The 19,616-nt window shown below is 45.2% G+C and overlaps 3 protein-coding genes and 1 long non-coding RNA gene across 5 annotated transcripts in view; 2 read left to right on the forward strand and 2 right to left on the reverse strand.

Moving 5' to 3' along the window:
* Window positions 1-1,680, reverse strand: part of THRSP (thyroid hormone responsive) — a 40,088-nt gene extending 38,408 nt beyond the window's left edge. Inside the window, exon 1 of the mRNA XM_061204100.1 lies at window positions 1,518-1,680. The gene's annotated coding sequence lies outside the window, so the exon portion shown is untranslated. The remainder of the gene's footprint in view (window positions 1-1,517) is intronic.
* Window positions 1,204-17,641, forward strand: KCTD14 (potassium channel tetramerization domain containing 14). 2 transcript variants are annotated; one of them, XR_009702394.1, is made up of 4 exons: window positions 1,204-1,350; window positions 6,061-6,645; window positions 17,267-17,407; window positions 17,558-17,641. XR_009702394.1 is itself a non-coding variant. In XM_061204099.1 (2 exons), exons 1-2 carry the CDS (start codon window positions 1,279-1,281, stop codon window positions 6,721-6,723), a joined length of 735 nt encoding a protein of 244 aa, XP_061060082.1. In that variant the 5' UTR covers window positions 1,204-1,278; the 3' UTR covers window positions 6,724-6,792. The 2 variants fall into 2 exon arrangements, 1 of the variants encoding a protein (XP_061060082.1); XM_061204099.1 differs by lacking the exons at window positions 17,267-17,407; window positions 17,558-17,641 and having other exon boundaries at window positions 6,061-6,792.
* On the reverse strand, window positions 14,384-18,027 carry LOC133100141 (uncharacterized). The gene is made up of 3 exons (XR_009702395.1): window positions 17,911-18,027; window positions 15,923-16,029; window positions 14,384-14,714 (listed from the first exon to the last, which is right to left on the reverse strand). It is a non-coding gene; the product is annotated as an uncharacterized LOC133100141 (long non-coding RNA).
* Window positions 17,985-19,616, forward strand: part of INTS4 (integrator complex subunit 4) — a 116,523-nt gene continuing 114,891 nt past the window's right edge. Inside the window, exon 1 of the mRNA XM_061204098.1 lies at window positions 17,985-18,168. Coding sequence (XP_061060081.1) covers window positions 18,115-18,168 — 54 coding nt within the window. The 5' untranslated portion in view covers window positions 17,985-18,114. The remainder of the gene's footprint in view (window positions 18,169-19,616) is intronic.

The raw sequence follows: 19,616 nt of genomic DNA on the forward strand, positions 1-19,616 counted from the left end.
ATGAAATTTATATCTTAAGCATTTTTAAGGGTATAGTTTAGTAGTGTTAAATATTTTTACATTGCTGTGAAACAGATCTCCAGAACTTTTTCATCTTGTAAAACTGAAACTCTCTACCCATTAAACAATTCCCCTTTTCCCTCTCCCCCCAGCCCCTGGTAACCACTATTCAACTTCCTGTTTCTATTAATTTGACTACTTTAGGTATCTCATATAAGTGGAATCATGCAGTATTTGTCTTTTTGTTACTGGCTTATTTCACTTAATGTCCTCAAGAGTCATCCATGCTGTAGCATGTGACAGGATTTCCTTCCTCTTTATGGCTGAATAGCATTCCATTGTACATATATCCCACTTTTGTTTATGCATTCATCCATTGATGGATATTCCACCTCTTGGCTACTGTGAATAATGCTGCTATGAAATGGGTGTGCAAATATGTCTTGGAGGTCCTGCTTTTAATTTTCTGCATATATAACTAGAAGTAGATTTGCTGGATCATATAATAGTTCTACTTTTAGTGTTTTTTTTTTTTTGAGGAACTGCCATGATTAGACTGGGGTTATGAGTTTTGGGGAGGAAGATCACAGAGGCAAAGTGCCATTTTCATCACATCATATCAAGGATACATACTATCATCATGATTTATGACTTCTGATGTTGATCTTGATCACCTGGCTGAAGCTGTGTTTGTCATTTTCTCCACTGTATGGTTACTCTTCTTCCCCTCCTCTTTCCATACTGTCCTGTCTGGAAGGTCATTATGCAGGCCCATACTACAGAAGAGTAATGCCTCCCTTCATAAGGATTATGTTTTAACAAGCAAAATAACTCACACCAACAGGTACCTAGCTCTTCTCATCACTGGTCATGCTCTGTACTTTCAGCAGCTGATCTGAGGTGAATAACTGGCCGCCCTATCTCCTGGAGGCCCACTCTTCTTACCTGTAAACTGGGTGTCGCTCATCCTTTACCCCTAGGACTGTAGTGAGTGGAGACAGTCTCAAGGTCGTCAATGTCAGTTCTCTCTGCCTCCCCCATTTGGCTGTCCCGCAACACCAGGCAACAGAGGGACAGTGTCTAGCCTAAGGTTTCACCGCAAGGCCGCCAACTCCAGCCCAATCAGGGTTCTAACCACACCCTGGGTACGGATTCCCCCCACCCCGGGGCGGGAGCGAGGAGCACTTCCGCCAGCCACAAGTACCGCGCACGTGGCGGGCTGTGCGGGACCGGCGAGCGGCAGCCTGGCTGCGTAGCGCCAGCGCCTGCGGGGCCGGGATGATGAGCCTGACCTCGGCGCCCGGTTCCCGGCCGTTGCGCCAGGCCGTGACCCCCGCGGGCCGGCGGACGGTGAGTGCGAAGCCCGGGGCGGGCGAGAAGACCCGGCCGGCTCCGGCCCCGCGCCTCTCCCTTCTTTCACTCCTTCCGGGGTCCCCCGTCCTTCCCTCCCCGCGGGTCTGAATTCCCCTGCTTCCGGCGCGCCCGTCTCGGCCTGTGGCTGGGCGCTCTCTTTTCACCTGGTCAGTTCCTGCCGCTTTGATCTCTCCTTCCGCGCCACAGCCTCGGTTCCGGTTCCGGTTCCGGCTCAGTCCAGCCTCTCCTCTATGCCCTCTTTCCTGCTTGGCTGCCTTTGTCTCCTCCTTCTTCTCTTTGCGTCTCGTCTCTCAGTCCCCTGGCTTGCCCCAGTCTACTGCTCTTCCTCTGCCCCTCCTCTTCCCCTGCCCCTCCCCTCCTGCCGGTGGGAGTAGACCCAACTGAGGGCTGGCCAGAGTATCATTCATTCCTTCACCCCCCCGGACACCCACCCTCTCTAGCCTGTCCCTGACCTCTGGCTGGGTCCTGAGTCCTCCTGCTTGCCCGTTCCCTCCCAGGGCTTGGGTGGGGCGGCCGGGGGGGGGTGGGGGGGAGGATCAAGAAAAAGCCCAGAGCACTCAAGGATCAGAACATTTAACCTCTCCCCAGCTACGTGCCATCCTGAAGACTTGTAGGAAGGGAAAGCAGATCCAGCAGTGGGGCGACTGTGGCTCTTTTCTATAGGATGATGATAACCTCATTGTTCCTGGCTATTGACAATGTCACCTGCTCAGAGGCAGGGGCCGCTCAAGGTACCCAATAAATGTCTGAATTAATTACCGGGCAAAGGAGGAAGTCAGCACCGTGCATGATGCCAAGTAGGGCAAGATTGGCCTTTATCAGAATACCAGGCACTCCTGTAAGTCAGTGCTGAGGGTAAGTGCAGTTCAATTCAGCAGACACTTAATGGAGCATCCCTGGTGTGCTGAGCACTGTAGTAGGTACTGGTAACATAAAGATGAATCTGGGATAGTCCTCCCTTAGGAACCTCCCAGTCTGGTGGGGGATACAGATGAAGGTACAGAATTACCACGACAAGGGAAGTACATGGCCCTCTGAAATCACAAGGAGACAACCCATCCAGAAAATTCCCGGAGGAATTAACTTGAAGGATGAGTGGGCTGACTGGGGGTGTTAAATGAGTGAAGTCCTGGGGGCAGTGGGGCCCAGCCTGCTCTGAATGGGTTGGGGTTGGGGAGCAGTAGTTGGCTCTGGTAGTTGATTGCCAGGGTTGCACAGGACCTTGTAAACCTTGTTAAGGAGTCTCGAGTTAACCTGTAAAGAAATGTGGGATCACTGAAGTGTTTAATGCAGGTGGTGACCAGATCGGATTTTCGCTTCAGAGAAACTGCTTTGGTTTCAGAATAGAGATTGGATTGGGGGAGGATATTCGAGGGAGCCGGGAGCCATGGAACTGACCAGCCATTTAGAATGGCCAGGACTTGGTGACTGATTACCTGTGTGGGGGGAGGTTGAGGACAGGAGCAGAGTGCAAGATTAGAGTCTAAGTTTCTGGCTCAGACGACTGAGATAGGGTACAGTGGGAAAAGGTCAAAGTTGTGGTGTGGGGAGAGATCTTGGGCTTGGGAGACATATGAATGGGGGTGTCCCTCCACTGACTAGACTAAGTGTGACCTAAGGAAATGTATGAATGTTTGGTGGGATGAGAGCTGGGCCTGATTCATCCCTGTGTCCTCGTGGCCAGCACTAGCCTGGTACCCAGCAGAGCCTCCTAAAGACCACATTTCCCCAGCCTGTGCACACAGGGCCTGGGTCAGGCTTGCTCACCCAGGAATGCTTCAGCAGGGTGACTGGTAGAACAGGTGGGGAAGAGGGGCCATGAGGAGGGGCAGGTGGTCCGGAAGAGGGATGGAAAAGAAGTCTTTATCTGCTAGAAACACACACAGTAGTATTTATGGATGGGTAGGAGGTCTGGGATTTCCAAAGAGATTTGGAGTTGTTAGAAAACACGGAGGGAAAAGGGACATAATTAGGAAGCTTGGGAACAGGGCCCAGGTCTTGGTTGATAAAGAAATGGGGCTGCAAATATCAGGGCAGGGGACTATTTTGTGTAGCATCTGGAAATGAGCTTCAGAAACAACATTTGAAGTGATTGGATTCATTAAACTTTCAAAGCTGGAGAGTCTTAGAGTTCTCTTCATCGATTTTGCCTCACTATTTGATAGACGACTAAGCTTAGGCCCAGAGAAGGAAGTGTGATGCCCTAGAAACATAGCTAATTACTAGCAGCAGTGCGACTGGATGTTGGGAGGGTGGGGGTAGGTCATCCATACTGTCCTGAAGTCAGACTGATACGGATTTGATCCCAGCTCCAACTTCCTCACCTCCTAGCTGTGTGACCCCTCTTTCTGAGCTTTCCTCGCCTGTAATGCGGGGACGTTAAGAGCTCTCAGTGGTACAGGAGAGATGAGAGTCCATCATCAATCCATTCAGGGGTTAAAGTCTGCAAATTCACATTTAACTGCCTGCTTTACAGAGCCACCTTAGGGTTAATCAAACAGCCTTGCCAAGGAGCCTTGAGGTTTATGGGAGAAAGAGGGCGTCACAGGTTCTGGGCTTATTTTTCTCAGGGCTGTATTGTTTGGCTGCCGTCAGACTGCACCCTCTTTTCTCCCTTCTCCATTCCAGCTAGCAGAACTGTCCCTTGGTAGGAGCTGTTGCCATGGCAACTCAGTTCTCCCCAGCAGTTTGGCTGCCTTGAGTTCTCTTAATTCCAGTACTTTAATCTTAGAGGTAGAGCCCACAGACAAGTTGAAAAGGAAGTCACACCTAAATCTGACTGAAGGACATTCCTGAGTCCTGTCCCTATCCCTGGCCCTGTAATGACCTGTAGTGGAGTCTCCAGTTTGGAAATCCAGCCTTCCCCCTAATACTGTAGATCTTTTCCACAGCAGCAGCCATCACGTCCCCTAGGCAACCTTCCCTGACAACCTCCAACACACATCTACAAAAAGAGCCAATCCCTTCTACCTTTGAGTCTTCCCCCTCAGCACCTACACATTTAAGCCATCTGTTTCCCTTTCTCCCCTATGAGCTCCTCAAGGGCAGGGACCATGTCCTGTCCATCTGCTTCAGAGGAGGCTTGGGTGGAATAGGTCCTCCCTACATTTTGTTGGATGAATAGGGATTGAAGAGTGGAGGTGTTTGAAGGTTGAAAATTAATTTATGTAATGACTAAGTGGTAAATCAGATCTGAGTTCAAATCCCGACATTATCGCCTAATAGCTGGTTGGTCTTAAGCAACTTGAACTTCACCTCCTTAAGCCTTAGTTTCTTCATCTGGAAAATGGGGATTTAATACATTCATCATAGGATTACTATGAGGGTTGAGTTAGAGAGTGTATGTAAAGCACTTTACACAGTTACTAGACTGTGAGGGGAGGTTCTGTGTCCTGCTTGTTCCTCACTGTGTCCCAGCTACCTGGCGCAAAATAGGCACATACATGTTTTATTGAATGAGTGAGTGAATTTTAAAAGATGAAAGTTGTTCAGGAAGCTGGGTTTGTAAGGATAACAACTGGTGTATCACCTCATGTGTAATAACCGCTATAGAGTATTCTGGTATTTTTGTTAGGTCTGTGTGGCAGCATTCCCCAGATGCAGCCCGACTCTCAGTCTCTTTCCAGGTCCCTCTCTGCACTCGCCTGTGGGCATCTCCAGGCAGATATCACATGGGTCTCACCCACATCCTTAGTGCTCAGCCCAAGGTCTGATCTAGAGAAGAGGCCTCTAAAAATTCTGATGAACAGCTAAATTTAACTTACATTTGCACCATACTTTACCATTTATGAGGCAGTTTTATGCCTGTTGTATTTGGTGTTACCAACCTTGTCACCACCAAGGATATTCCTGTTATTTAATCCCATGGGCCCATATTTTGAAAAAATACCCATCAAACAAATTACATTTGTTAATCAAAGTCATGCCAACTGCTAATCAGAACTTCTGCTCTATATGAAATAAGAATTTTTATCCCCACTCCCAGCACGGATGTGGACACACAGTAAGTACCAAAGAAATGATTCCTGAATGAATACATGTGTGATTTCTTTAGACTTTCTGAAAGGTTGAAAATGTTTTGCCCCCCACAACACCCCCCCCCCTTTTTTTTTTTTTTACTGTATCTTATATCTAAGCATCCCTGTCAGGAACTCTTGACTTCACAATAGCTCCATATCCTCATTTTATTTTATTTATTTATTTTTTGGCCATGCCACATGGCATGCGGGATCTTAGTTCCCCGACCAGGGATTGAACCCGTGTCCCCTGCAGTGGAAGCGCAGAGTCCTAACCACTGGACCACCAGGGAAGTCCCCATATCCTCACTTTATAAACAAGGAAACTGAGGCCTAGGGAGGGAAAAAGCCTTGCCACAGGCCACATGCTTTAGAGGTATTGTCGCTGTGACTTGCTTCCACTAATATTCTGTGACCTAAATGAGAAAATTCAAATGCTTGAATGGGTATTCTTATATCAAACTAAAATATTTTTCTTCCTTAAAATGCCTACTCTCTGTAGCTATACAGCATAAATATAACTCCCTTCAGTAAGATGGACATTCCAATAAGCTGAAGCCAATCGTTATGGCTCCCCTAAATTCTGTAGAGTATTGTTCTTTGGATGAGAGTAAATCATGAGCTCCCTGGAGATGGCGCTGTGGGTTCACTCTGCCTCTTGTGCCCCCAGGAATCTCCTGTAGTGGAGCTGAACGTTGGGGGTGAGTTCTATACCACCACCTTGGGCACCCTGAGAAAACTCCCAGGCTCAAAGCTGGCAGAGATGTTCTCCAGCTCCTCCAAGGCCTGCCTGGACGCGGAGGGACGCTTCTTCATCGATCGCTGCGGCACCTATTTTGGACCCATCCTGGAATATCTGCGCAGTGGGCAGCTGCCCACACAGCACATCCCCGAGGTGTACCGTGAGGCTCAGTTCTACGAAATCAAGCCTTTAATCAAACTCTTGGAGGACACGCCACAGATCTTTGGTGAGCAGGTAGCTCGGAAGCAGTTTTTGCTGCAGGTGCCAGGCTACAGCGAGAACCTAGAGCTTATGGTGCGCCTGGCGCGTGCTGAGGCCGTGGCGGCGCGCTGCTCTAGTGTTCTGGTGTGCCTGGTACAGAACGAAAAGGATGATGCAAACTGCGCGGACGCCCTGCGCTCCCTGGAGGCGGACAAGAGGTCAGTGGTCAAATTCGGGCCTTGGAAGGCAGCCCTGGATATCAGGGACCTCCTGGACTGCATGAACATGGACATTAAGGCCCAAGGGTACCAGGTACGCTATTCACACAACAGTCCGTTACCGGCCAAGGTCTCCGACTACTTCTATACCTTCAGCTTCAGCTGGTGGTGATCCCCAGGGGCGGGGACTGTTTGTTACGGGCTCTGGTGGGACTTAAGAAATTAAAGGTTGCCTTCCAAAGCCATCTTCCTTTAATTTTAAAAACAAACAGACATCAAAAACTTCCAAGGTGGTCTACTTGAGTCTTGCCCCAAATATGTGTTTCCCCTTTGAGGACTTTCCACTCATTGCAACTGACTCCACTGTACTTGCCTAGAGAGGTGCAGCTGTTTCCTCTTTAAAGCCTCATGTACCTGCCAGACCCTTCCCTTGAAGTCCAATAGCAAGGCAGAGGTGAATCGGAATGTGTCAACAATGCTTTGGCTGGGGATGCGGGATGACAACAGGAAAATAATAGGATGTCATGAATCTAGACAGACCTAAAAATGTCATCTACCCAGCCTCAGCTTGTGGTCCAATCTTCTAGCCCTGGTGTGTGCCTTCATGAGGAAGATGCCAAGTTAGTATACCTGGAGTAGATGGCGCTCAGATCTCCTTTCCTGGATGCTATGCTATGGGTATTGGCTGCTAAAGCCTCACAGGTGTCCTCTTATCTAGAGCAGTAGTTCTCAAAGTGTGGTCCCTAGACCGGCAGCATCCCCAATACCTGGGAACTTGTTAGAAATACAAATTCTCTAGTCCCTACCTCAGACCTACTGAATCAGAAACAGGGAGTTGGCCCAGCAGTCTGTTTTAAGAAGTCCTCCAGGTAATTCTGATGCACTTTAATTTTGAGATCTGATCAAGAAAAGAATTGCTATCTCGCTTGTGTGGAGGTACAGAAGACTGATCCCTCACCTCACAGAGGTGCAGTTCCTGTTCTAGAGCTCCTCGTGGGATCAGGCTGAAGTCAGTCTTCACTGAACACCACATTCTTGCTTAGTGGTCTTTCTCTGCTTTAACCTGCTTCCGTCCCTCCCCTTCACCTGAGAACACATCCTCAATAAACCACTTAAACAAGAGACTCTCTCAGGTTCTGCTTCTCAGCCAAAGACATTAAGTGACTCTAAGGAGGACACATTCATCCTTCTCCAAGTTCAGGTCTCGGATAGATGGCCCCCGTTCCCCACCTAGTAGGATTACCAGCCATCCTGGGTTCCCTGGGACTGAAGGTCAGGTTTAACTGTGAAGCTTTAAGGAATTAACACTGAATCAGAGAAATTCAAATTTAAACATAAAATTGCTCAGAACATAGTTATTTTCAGTGAGCGTTTTAATTCAGTAACTGCATCTGCTTGTATATTTTTTTCTTATTTTCAAAGCTTGTTCTATATTTTCTTTTTCTTTTTCTTTTTTTGGTATTTAATATGGTTCACAATTTAAAGTGGAAAAATCCTGAATATCTATTTGAACTTAACATCATGAATCAATTCAACGTTACTCATCAAGAGCCTGAAAAAAGTTCATACCCTTTGATCAGTAATTACACTTCTGAGATTTGATTCCAAGGAGATACCCTGCTGCATAAGATCTAAATAGGATTGCTTAAAATCTCAGTTTCATGAATTATGGAAAGATCAATGTCCTCCCCAAGATTTCTGCACATTCCCAGAGGGCTTGTCTTCTTATGGTCAGCTCTGGTTCTCTGTTTCTGCTAGATTCATTCAGCATAGGGATCAACTAGATGTCTTAAACCTGCTGTGCTGTTCTACACAATGCTTACCCAGAGTTAACACTCAGATCTTTTTCTTAATTTTTACAAATGCCACTCCCATCAGCTATTTGTGCGCATAGCAGACGGTGGCAAATGCAGGCAAATAAGGGGAGTTTACCACACAGAAATGCCAACAACTTCAAATTGAATATTGGGCATATCTTTTCTTAAGAGTGCCTTAGTCACCCCCATCACTAGGGGCTTTTCACTAGTAGATTGTATTTGTGTCCTATTCTTTCTTCCCTCTCTATTCCTGCCATGCTTCTCTGTAGGTGGGAGTAATCTTCCCCACCCCACTGAGTTCGTGGTTGGCCTCATGACTTAATCTGGCCAATGGTATACGTGTGGAAGTGACAGTGTGCCAGTTCCAAAATGAGGCTTTCGAGGCATGCCAAATTTCCACCAGCCCCCTTGTGTTCTTGTCATTTGCCAAAAGGCCATGTTCCAGTTTAGCTACCTCTTTTATCGCTCTGGCTCTAGCCTGCATCCCTTTGGATCTGACTCTCTTCCTTAGCAATTTACCAAACTATTTTATTAAACGAAAGCAATTCCAATACCCCCGCCCCCCACTCCCAATCCATAATACAATTAAGATAACATACTATTTTTATCCCACTTAATTTACAATAGCAAAACAATTGGAAATAAGCCAGCTTAGTTACATCTATATAATGCAATGTTATATAGCAAAATTGCATTTATAGATGGCTTAAAATTATTGGGGAGGAGATTAATTTAACTTAAATCAGTACAATTAAATCTTTGCTCTAAAAAGGATTTAAGGTGGTGGGGCTTACAGGGCTATGAAAAAAATATCAAAAAAGATATAAATTAGAAATACATAAATTAAATTGACACGCTTTGTTGCCTTCCCAATAATACCATCTCCTCCCTTCCTCTGAAATAGCAAAATAAGTAAGGCACATTAGTAATGTTCAAAATACCATCTCTGAACACCCTGATTAAAAAATGGGCAGAAGACCTGAATAGACATTTTTCCAAAGAAGATGAACAGATGGCCAACAGGCACATGAAAAGATACTCAACATCACTAATTATTAGAGAAATGCAAATCAAAACTACAATGAGATATCATCTCACACCTGTCAGAATGGCTGTCATCAAAAATGCCACAAATAACAAGTGCTGGCAAGGATGTGGAGAAAAGGGAACCCTCGTACACTGTTGGTGGGAATATAAATTGGTACAGCCACTATGGAAAACGATATGGAGGTTCCTTAAAAAACTAAAAATAGAACTATCATACGACCCAGCAGTTCTACTCCTGGGTATATATCTGAAGAAAACAAAAGATACATACACCCCAATACTCAGGGCATCATTATTTACAATAGCCAAGATATAGAAGCAACCTACGTATCCAACAGATGAATAGATACAGAAGATATGTGTGTATATATACAATGGAATACTACTTAGCCATAAAAAACCGAAATTCTGCCATTTGCAACAATGTGGATGGACTTAGAGGGTGTTATGCCTAGTGAAATCAGTCAGACAGAGAAACACAAATACTCTGTTATCACTTATATGTGGAATCTAAAAACTAGCACAAACCTATGTATATAACAAAGCAGAAACAGACTCACAGATATAAAGAACAAGCTAGTGGTTATGAGTGGGGAGAAGAAGGGGGAGGGGCAAGATAGAGGTATGGGAGGGACTTCCCTGGTGGTCCAGTGGTTAAGACTCCTTGCTTCCACTGCAGGGGATGTGGGTTTGGTCCCTGATTGGGGGAACTAAGATCCCTCATGCTGTGCAGTGTGGCCAAAGAGTTAAAAAAAAAAAAAAAAAGGGGTATGGGATTAAGAGGTAAAATCTACTATGTATAAAATAAATAAACAACATGGATATATTGTACAACACAGGGAAATATAGCCATTATTTTGTAATAACTTTAAATGGAGTATAATCTATAAAAGTATTGAATTACTGTGGTGTACACCTGAAACTAATATAAAATTGTAAATCAACTATACCTCAATAAAAAAAAACAACCCACCACCTCTATTCATTTGTAGGGGTATATGTGGCTTTTCAGATCTGTTGGGATTAGCTAAAGAAAATTATAGAGTCAGAGGAGAAAAACTTAAAACTGAATGCTAAATATAACTGTCATTATAATCCAAAGGAAAAACACACAGTAAAACCTTTGAGGTTGCCCTCATGGAGACACCCTACTTCATAGCACTGTGCCAGGTTTTCAGGTCTCATTGTTTTCTTAGAGCACCTCTTTTTTTTTTTTCTTCTACTTATTTTCCCTGTCTTCCTTGCCCCCCTTTCCATTCATTCTTTTCCCTTTTCTGCTGTGATCAGTGTCCTGGAAGACTGATCTCTAGGTACTGCATGTCCAGGCCCCTTCCTGGTTGGCCAAAGCCTTGGAAAGTATGAGAGTGGAAGATTGGGGACAAGAAGGCCTGGGATGTTGGTATGTGGATGAATGTCTTGGAATGGTGAAAATATTTGTGTTTCCTATGAATGCCCACCAGAGGGCACCCATTCTAGAAGAGGCTTTCAAAAAATAAATGGACACAATGATCCAAACTGTGCATTCCTGTGACTTCCCTGGTGGTTCAGTGGGTAAGACTCCACGCTCCCAATGCGGGGGGTACCCCGGATCGATCCCTGGTCGAGGAGCTAGGTCCCGCATGCATGCCGCAACTAAGAAGTCCACATACTGCAACTAAAAAAAGATCCTGCATGCCACAACTAAGACCTGGCACAACCTAAATAAATAAATATTAAAAACAAAAAAACAAAAAAACTGTGCGTGCCAGTCAGCCTCTTTCCCCAGAGCTCAACGGAGTCATGAGAAAGGTGGCCATGATGGTAGGGATGGAGTCTGTGCGTGGGCTCTGTGGTATAGTTCCTCTCACCAAAGCTGATCTGGTCAGTGATGGATGTCCAACAGCAGAGACCAACACTGAGTCCCTGATATGGTATTATTCCCACCGGGGGACTAGATACTTCTTGGTGGTAGGTAGATAGTCCTGCAAATCAGTTAGCTGTATTGCACTGTAACAGACTGTTGGGAGAAATGTTGGCATTTCTAAGCAAATGTCATTGACAGCTTTGAGGATGTTTGCAAAGCTGCCTAGGGTTAGGGTGCAGATTTATTTCATTACAGGGTAATAAAGCTAGTTTCACCCTCCAATCCTGGAGACATTTCAGGGTGATAAAAATGTTTCCCACTGGGTTGGCAGGAAAATTTGTTTCCTGACCAGTATAATAAAGATAATGTTGGGGGAAAAAAATAACGATATTGTCTCTCTCCAGAGGGCAGGTTTGCTAGCACTCCTCCTTTAAGATTGAGCGTTTCCTAAGCTCAGTGTTCTTCATCTGTGTTACAGATCTACTGTGCATGGCATTCACCTGCATCGCCCCCACGGTATTTAGGGGGCAAGGAGAACTAATACAAACATGAAGTTCATGCTGCCTGCTATGCTGTGAATGATAAGCTGCCTACATCTATTTGAGCTTGTTTTCTCCTTACCAGCTGACTCTATGGAAGTTAGCAGCTTAGGAATTGTCTAACCACATGACAACCTCTTGACCCTCAAACTTAATACCTTAATACTATAACCATTAATTATTTCTCATAGTCTATAAATTGGGCAGTTCTTCTGGTCTTATTTGGTCTCACTCATGCATCTGTAGTCAGATGGGGGATCAGCTGGGGTGGGGCTGGTCTGAAATAGCCTCAGCTGGGTCAACTTGGCTTTGTTCCATGTAGTCATTCACTCTCCAGCAGATTAGGTTGGACTTATTCTCATGGCAATGGTAGCGTTCCAAAATCAAACAAAAGACCTGAAGAACTGGTATGTGGGTGGACCTTGAGGCCTAGGTTCAAAACTAGCACACTGTTACTTCTGCTGTATTCTACTGGCCAGGCACAAGGCCAGCCCAATTCAAAGAGTGGGGATACAGATTCCATCTCTTAATGGAAGCAGCTCTAGAGCTACACTTCAAGGGATTTACATACAGAGAGAGGAAGAATTGGGGCCATATGCTACCATATGCTTTATCCTTTCCATCAGGGAGGGAGTGGTGATTTAACCACATAGGAATAGATACATATCCCAGATTCAGATTTGACTTTTCTACTGCTATAGACAATGTTTGTGTCGCCCACCCCCCCCACTCCATTTCCAAATTCATATGCTGAAATCCTAATCCTCAATGTGATGGTATTAGGAGGTCGGGCCTTTGGGAGGTGATTAGGTCCTGAGGATGGAGCCCTCATGGATGGGGTTAGTGCCCTTATAAAACAGACCCCAGAGAGCCCCTTTGCCTCTTCAACCATGTGAGACATGGAGAGAAGACAGCTATCTATGAACCAGGAAGTGAGCTCTCACCAGACCCTGAATCTGCCAGCACCTTGATCTTGGACTTCCCAGCCTCCAGAACTGTGAGAAATAAATTTCTGTTGTTTATAAGCCACTCAGTATATGGTATTCTGTTATAGTATCCTAATATCTCTATATATCCTATTGGTTCTGTTTTCCTGAAGAACCCTAATAATACCTAACTGCAATGTTTCTGCCAGCCCTAGCATTCATGGATACCTTATTCATTTTCATGGTATCTCACACATTGCTTCTGACTAAGGAGCTTATTTTTATTTATTTATTTTTTTAACATCTTTATTGGAGTATAATTGCTTTACAATGGTGTGTTGGTTTCTGCTTTATAACAAAGTGAATCAGTTATACATATACATATGTTCCCATATCTATTCCCTCTTGCATCTCCCTCCCTCCCACCCTCCCTATCCCACCCCTCTAGGTGGTCACAAAGCACCGAGCTGATCTCCCTGTGCTATGCGGCTGCTTCCCACTAGCTGTCTATTTTACGTTTGGTAGTGTATATATGTCCATGCCACTCTCTCACTTTGTCACAGCTTACCCTTCCCCCTCCCCATATCCTCAAGTCCATTCTCTAGTAGGTCTGTCTTTATTCCCGTCTTACCACTAGGTTCTTCATGACCTTTTTTTTTTTTTTCCTTAGATTCCATATATATGTGTTAGCATACTGTATTTGTTTTTCTCTTTCTGACTTACTTCACTCTGTATGACAGACTCTAGGTCCATCCACCTCACTACAAATAACTCAATTTCATTTCTTTTTATGGCTGAGTAATATTCCATTGTATATATGTGCCACATCTTCTTTATCCATTCATCTGATGATGGACACTTAGGTTGCTTCCATGTCCTGGCTATTGTAAATAGAGCTGCAATGAACATTTTGGTACATGACTCTTTTTGAATTATGGTTTTCTCAGAGTATATGCCCAGTAGTGGGATTGCTGGGTTGTATGGTAGTTCTATTTTTAGTTTTTTAAGGAACCTCCATACTGTTCTCCATAGTGGCTGTATCAATAAGGAGCTTATTTTATGATGAAAAAAGTACAGCAAAGAAACTTCTTGGTCTTCCCAGTTACCCCATTCACTCAGATGTAGCTATAATAAACAGTATAATGAGCTTTTGCAGACTCAGTTATGGTGGGAGCTGAGAGACAACATATTATGAGTTGTGGTGCTGTCTTACGGGCCTGTGGTATATGCCTCATATCAACAGCTAAAATAGGTACTGCTTTCTTCCACAGTTAGAATACATGATTCTGGGAACCAAGAGATAGGAATGGTTCTTGTCACTTTTACACGTAATAACTCATTTATTAATTCTTGTGTTCAGTGGGTTTGGAGTATTTAGTCCTCAAAGGAGGAGTAGTTCTACTACAGAACACAGTCACTGTTTCATTACATTGGAACATGTAATGAAACTGCCCCTGGTCATTTTGGGCTCTTCTTGCTGAGCCAACAGGCAGAGAAGGGGTTAATATACCAGTCTGAGTAATTGACCCCAATTTCCAAGGGGAAACTGGGTTGATGTTATACAATAGGGACAGGGAACACTTTATTTGAAGCCCAAAGGATTCAATGGGGCACCTCGTATTCCCATGTACAATAATGCAGGTCAGGGGAAAATGTCATCAATTTATTTTATTATTTTTTTTAAAATTTATTTATTTAATTAATTTATTTTTGGCTGCTTTGGGTCTTCGTTGCTGCACGCTGGCTTTCCCTAGTTGCGGTGAGCGGGAGCTACTCTTCGTTGCGGTGCATGGGCTTCTCATTGCGGTGGCTTCTCTTGTTGTGGAGCGCGGGCTCTAGGTGCGCAGGCTTCAGTAGTTGTAGCTTGCGGGTTCTAGAGCACAGGCTCAGTAGTTGTGGCGCATGGGCTTAGTTGCTCCGTGGCATGTGGGATCTTCCCAGACCAGGGCTCAAACCCGTGTCTCCTGCATTGGCAGGCGGATTCTTAACCACTGCACCACCAGGGAAGCCCAAAGGTCATCAATTTAATAAAGACAGTTTTTCATTTCAAAATTAAAGAAAGTGGAATATTCTTGTTTCTATACCAATCTGGCCTTAGCTTCTCAACTTTATTTCTATCACTCTTCTCTGTTTCCTGTATGCACTTTTCTCTCAATATGAACTGAAATTCCTTTGTTTTTCTGAGTGCACCAAACTCCTTCCTACAGCCTTGTATCTAATAATAACAATGATAATACTTTGTACCATCTCTGAAATCAGGACGCATCTTAAGATTGCTGTTGGCCAATTGTTCATGTGTAGACTGGGTCATAGCAATTCACATTGTCATGACTTCAACTGAGTTCTGGGAATGTGTTGTCTTTAATTGTCATTCAAGGTATCTTAAAAAGATTTCCCTATAATTTGCATTGAAACAAAAAGGTTTTAAGTGCACAGAAAGGTATGGGGAGTACAGCAGTATGACATAGGATACAAATCTTTGTCTAAAGAAGTGTAAATTATCTATTTTCAGTAAGTATACTTTAAGCAATAAGAAACCATTGTTTTTAATTTCAGCATTTTTTCTTAATGTGGTACATAAAATAATGGCTTGTTTTACAATTGCTGGCAGCTTATTTTTGATAAAATATGGTAACAATAATAATAGCTGCTAACATTTATTAAAGGAACTGTTTGCTAAGTCCCTTTCATTACGCTGGACACATTTGTATATGTGGTAGTCTCTTTGGTCTGGGATGCCTTTCTTTCTTTCTGGAAAATTCACTATTTCAAAGCCAGATTAAAAATTGTTTCCTCTGTAAAACTTCCCTGAGGCATCCTGAAGTTAGGTTTGATCAGTCTGGGTGTCTCTCTTCCCTGTTAGAATGTAGAACCTTGAGGGTAAAGACCATTTTTTCCGTGTTTTGGGGTCTTCTGTACCTACCACAGTCTGCTTCTTTTTCTAAGCATCCTACATTAACTTGTTTCAAAGAATGAAACAACAAACAGCTAAAGTTTAGTGCAGGATGTAAACCTTGACCTTGGATTTATTAACACTAGCATATGAACCATACTTTACTGTGCAAAATATTTCTGTGTTATTTCATTCCACTGACACTACATCTTTGTCAGGCTAGGTGTTAGTGCAATCGTAGTTGAGGCTACTTGTTCATGAAGTGCTAGTCGTAGTGAAATAGGAGGGAAGGGGGCAGGGCACAACCTTTAAAAGGATGACATGGCCAGGAGTTCTCTGGTGGCCTAGTGGTTAGGATTCTGGGCTTCCACTGCTGTGGCCTGGGTTCAATCCCTGGTCGGAGAACTGAGAGCCTGCAAGCCGTGTGGTGCAGCCAAAAAACAAACAAACAAAAAGAATGACATAGCCATTGAGGATATGACATAAACTGGTTAGAATCAACTAGGTCCAAGATGGCAGAAGGTTCACCGTCCAGTAGACCTTGAGCCTCATTATATGCTCATTGTAATACATTAGCATATGCCAAATGACACACCTACAGGCGCCTACAGTTCCAAGGCAGACCATAAAAGGCCAAAAAGTGGGCAGTGGCCCAATTCCTGGAAATCCCCATCCCTTCCCCAAAATAGTTGAATAATCCTCCCACTCACTAGCCTATGAAATTACTCAGCCCACAAAAACCATCTACCCCATATTTCAGGGCCTCTCGTCTTCTGAGATGGCTCACACTCTGTGGAGTGTGTTTCTCCCACCACCGCTCTCACTTTTTGAGATGGACTGCATTCTGTCTATGGGATGTTGTATCTCTCTAAATAATCCATGTCTTCCGTATCGCATTGCCTCTCGCTGAATTCCTTCTGCGCTGAGACAGAAAGAACCTGAGCTTCAGTAAGTCCTGACACCAGGTGAGCAATTTTAATTAAAAGACAGTGGGTTTGAGTCCCAGTCAGAGTTTTGGCTGAGTAAAAGTCCCAGCCCATGGGTTCAAATCCAAGTGTGAGTTTCGGCTGGGTTCAATCCCATCTGAGTTGTGCAGTCTGAAGCTTTGTTGCTTAACCCTTGGCCTCAGAATTCTTTCCACTCTCCCTTAGCTGTCAGAGGATGGCTTGAGTACTTAAAGGATAGGTAGCTTTTGAACAACTGGAGTGAGAAAGCAGGGAGAAGTACCCTAGGCTGGGGCAGGGGTGGGGGTGGTGGCATCCAGCTTCCTGTAAGCAGGTAGGGTAGGGGGGCCCCAGAGAAAGACTCAGGCATGGCTTTCTTGACATAAGGGAAGCAATTTTTAGCCTAAGCCATTTTGTGACCTAAGCCTGACCACGTTTATCCTTGAATAGGTCTCGGTAATTAATTAAGTGAGGGAATGCAGGAACAAAGGAAAAGCAGTCAAGAAACAAGTTTCTGGGACTTCCCCAGTGGTCCAGTGGTTAAGACTCAGAGCTTCCACTGCAGGGGGTGCAGGATCGATCCCTGGTTGGGGGACTAATATCCCATATGCCATGAGCCATGGAAAAAAAAAAAAAAAAAAAAAGAAACAAGTTTCTCCCCAAGGCATATACATAACAATCTGATACATGTCTTTGGGTTCTACAGGAACTAAGACTCCCCACCCAGGTGGAGGATGGAATGATGATGTCGACCCTCCTGACTTCAATCAACTAAAGCCTGGACTCTGTTGACCTCTGCCCCAATTCTACGATGAATTCTCCTCTGCTCAAGCCCCTTCATGAATAGGTACGCTCCCTTGGCTTAACGCCTCCCCAATTTTCCTGTTTGGAGAGATACCGCATTGGGGAAGATTCTTTGTTTTCCTTACTTGCTGCAAGTAATATATCCTTCCTTATTCCGAACTTTGGCTTAGTCGTGTCTTTTGGGTTCACTAAGGTGAACCAGTTTTCCAGTAACGGCTTGACCAAGAGGAGAGTGCAGGCAACATACAGATGGCAAATATTGTGAACAGCAATGGATGATGCGAACGTCAGTTTGACCATCCCTTATCTCCTGAGTCAAAATCCTTACACAGCTCCAGGTTTTGTCTCTAGCTCTGGAAAGCTCCACCTCTGCCCTTTACCGGATAGTACTTCCTCCCTCCCTGGGCTCAGTTCCCCCGCCAGTCTCTCCGTCACTCAGACCAACAGCAAGCTCCCCAAATCCCCCATTGGCTCCTCTAGCCTTTCCGACCCGGCTCCTCCCACCAGACGCCCAGCCCCCTGCGCTACGCTCTCGCTCTGGCTTACCTTCCTCCGGCGCAGGTGGCGTAGGCGGCCAAATCCGGCGGCACAGCGGCAGGGCAGTCGAGCAGCCGGAAGCGGCCTCTCTTTCCCGGAACCCCACTGCCTTGTGGGACCGTTGCTGGTTCCTCCGGCCTGGGCAGGTTTTCCGGACTCCTCCGCTCCACCTCCCTCCTCGGGTACGGAAGCTGAGAGAGTGTGAGGACTGCCATGGCGGCGCACCTCAAGAAGCGGGTGTACGAGGAATTCACTAAGGTGGTTCAGGTAAGCTCTGGAAGGAAAGGTCCCGGGACCGGTCTGGGGTAGGGAAAGGTTCTCCACGCCCCAGGCACTTTGCCAGACCAGGCGCCACAAAGCTGGGTTGAGTGCCTACTGCTTTGGTAGGCAGCCTCTCTTGAGGCTACACTTTAGTGGGCGTGTCGTTTGCCGCTGCTGTTGTTAGCATTAATACGTGCAGTCTGACACTAAAAAATTATTAGAAGAAACAAACAGCGCTTTACAATCTACGAAAATATCTTATTCGTTACTTCATTTTATTCGTATTACATTAGCATCCTTGTTTTACAGATGAGGATTTTGAGGCTTCTGGTGGAGTATGAGGACACAGAGCCAGTTAGTGGCAAATTGCCTCCCAACTCCCCTTACAAAAAAAGCGCCCAAGGACAAGTTGGCTGTATGCAGAGCTCTAAGGGATTGGAAGAGGAGTCTATAGAAATCCTCAAGACCCAGTCAGAGCAGGCGAGGGTCACAGGTTTCATAGGGGTGGAACTTTCTGTTGGTACAACAGTTCACCTAGGAAGGAGGGCAATACCTTCCTCCTTTAGAGTTGTTTAAGGACTGGTGGGCCAAACCCGTGTCAGCAGTCAGTGATTCTCCTTGTATTTCCTCATAGATATAGCTGAAGTAGAGGTTGATCCCACGTCATACCTTGTGCCGTGCTTCTCAAACTTTGTGTATCCAAATCACCGGGGGTCTTTTTAAAATGTAGACTCTACTCAGTAAGTAAATCGGGCCGGGGAGGTGAGGCAATAATCTGCATTTCTGAGAAGCCCTCAATTGATGCCAGTCAGTAGCATCCTTCCATCCATAGACTTGTGGAGTAGCAAGCTTTAGACCATCCAGCAGGACACTGATCCTTAAACATTTCATTTATTCCTTCAACAAGAGTTTACTGAGTAAAAGAGTGGTTACTACGTATTAGGTATGGTAAAAGGTGTGCTGAGCTACAAAGTCCAATACACATTAGAGTCCCTGTCCTTTAGGAACTCACAGGCGAGTGGGAGATGCGGAACGGCATATCTGTGATTATAGTACAAAGAGGTAATTGCATCGACAAATCAAGTCTTCCTCTTTTTACAGCTACTTGTTTTTTAAAAATAAATTTATTTATTTATTTATTTTTGGCTGCGTTGGGTGTTGGTTGCTGCGCGCGGGCTTTTTCTAGTTGCGGCGAGTTGGGGCTACTCCGTTGCGGTGCGCGGGCTTCTCATTGCGGTGGCTTCTCTTGTTGCGGAGCACGGGCTCTAGGCGCGCGGGCTTCAGTAGTTGTGGCACACGGGCTCAGTAGTTGTGATTTGCAGGCTGTAGAGAGCAAGCTCAGTAGTTGTGGCGCACGGGCTTAGTTGCTCTGTGGCGTGTGGTATCCTCCTGGACCAGGGCTCGAACCCGTGTCCCTTGCATTGGCAGGCGGATTCTTAACCACGGCGCCACCA

The sequence above is a fragment of the Eubalaena glacialis genome, chromosome 10, assembly GCF_028564815.1.
Source record: "Eubalaena glacialis isolate mEubGla1 chromosome 10, mEubGla1.1.hap2.+ XY, whole genome shotgun sequence".
Taxonomy (NCBI): Eukaryota; Metazoa; Chordata; class Mammalia; order Artiodactyla; family Balaenidae; genus Eubalaena; species Eubalaena glacialis.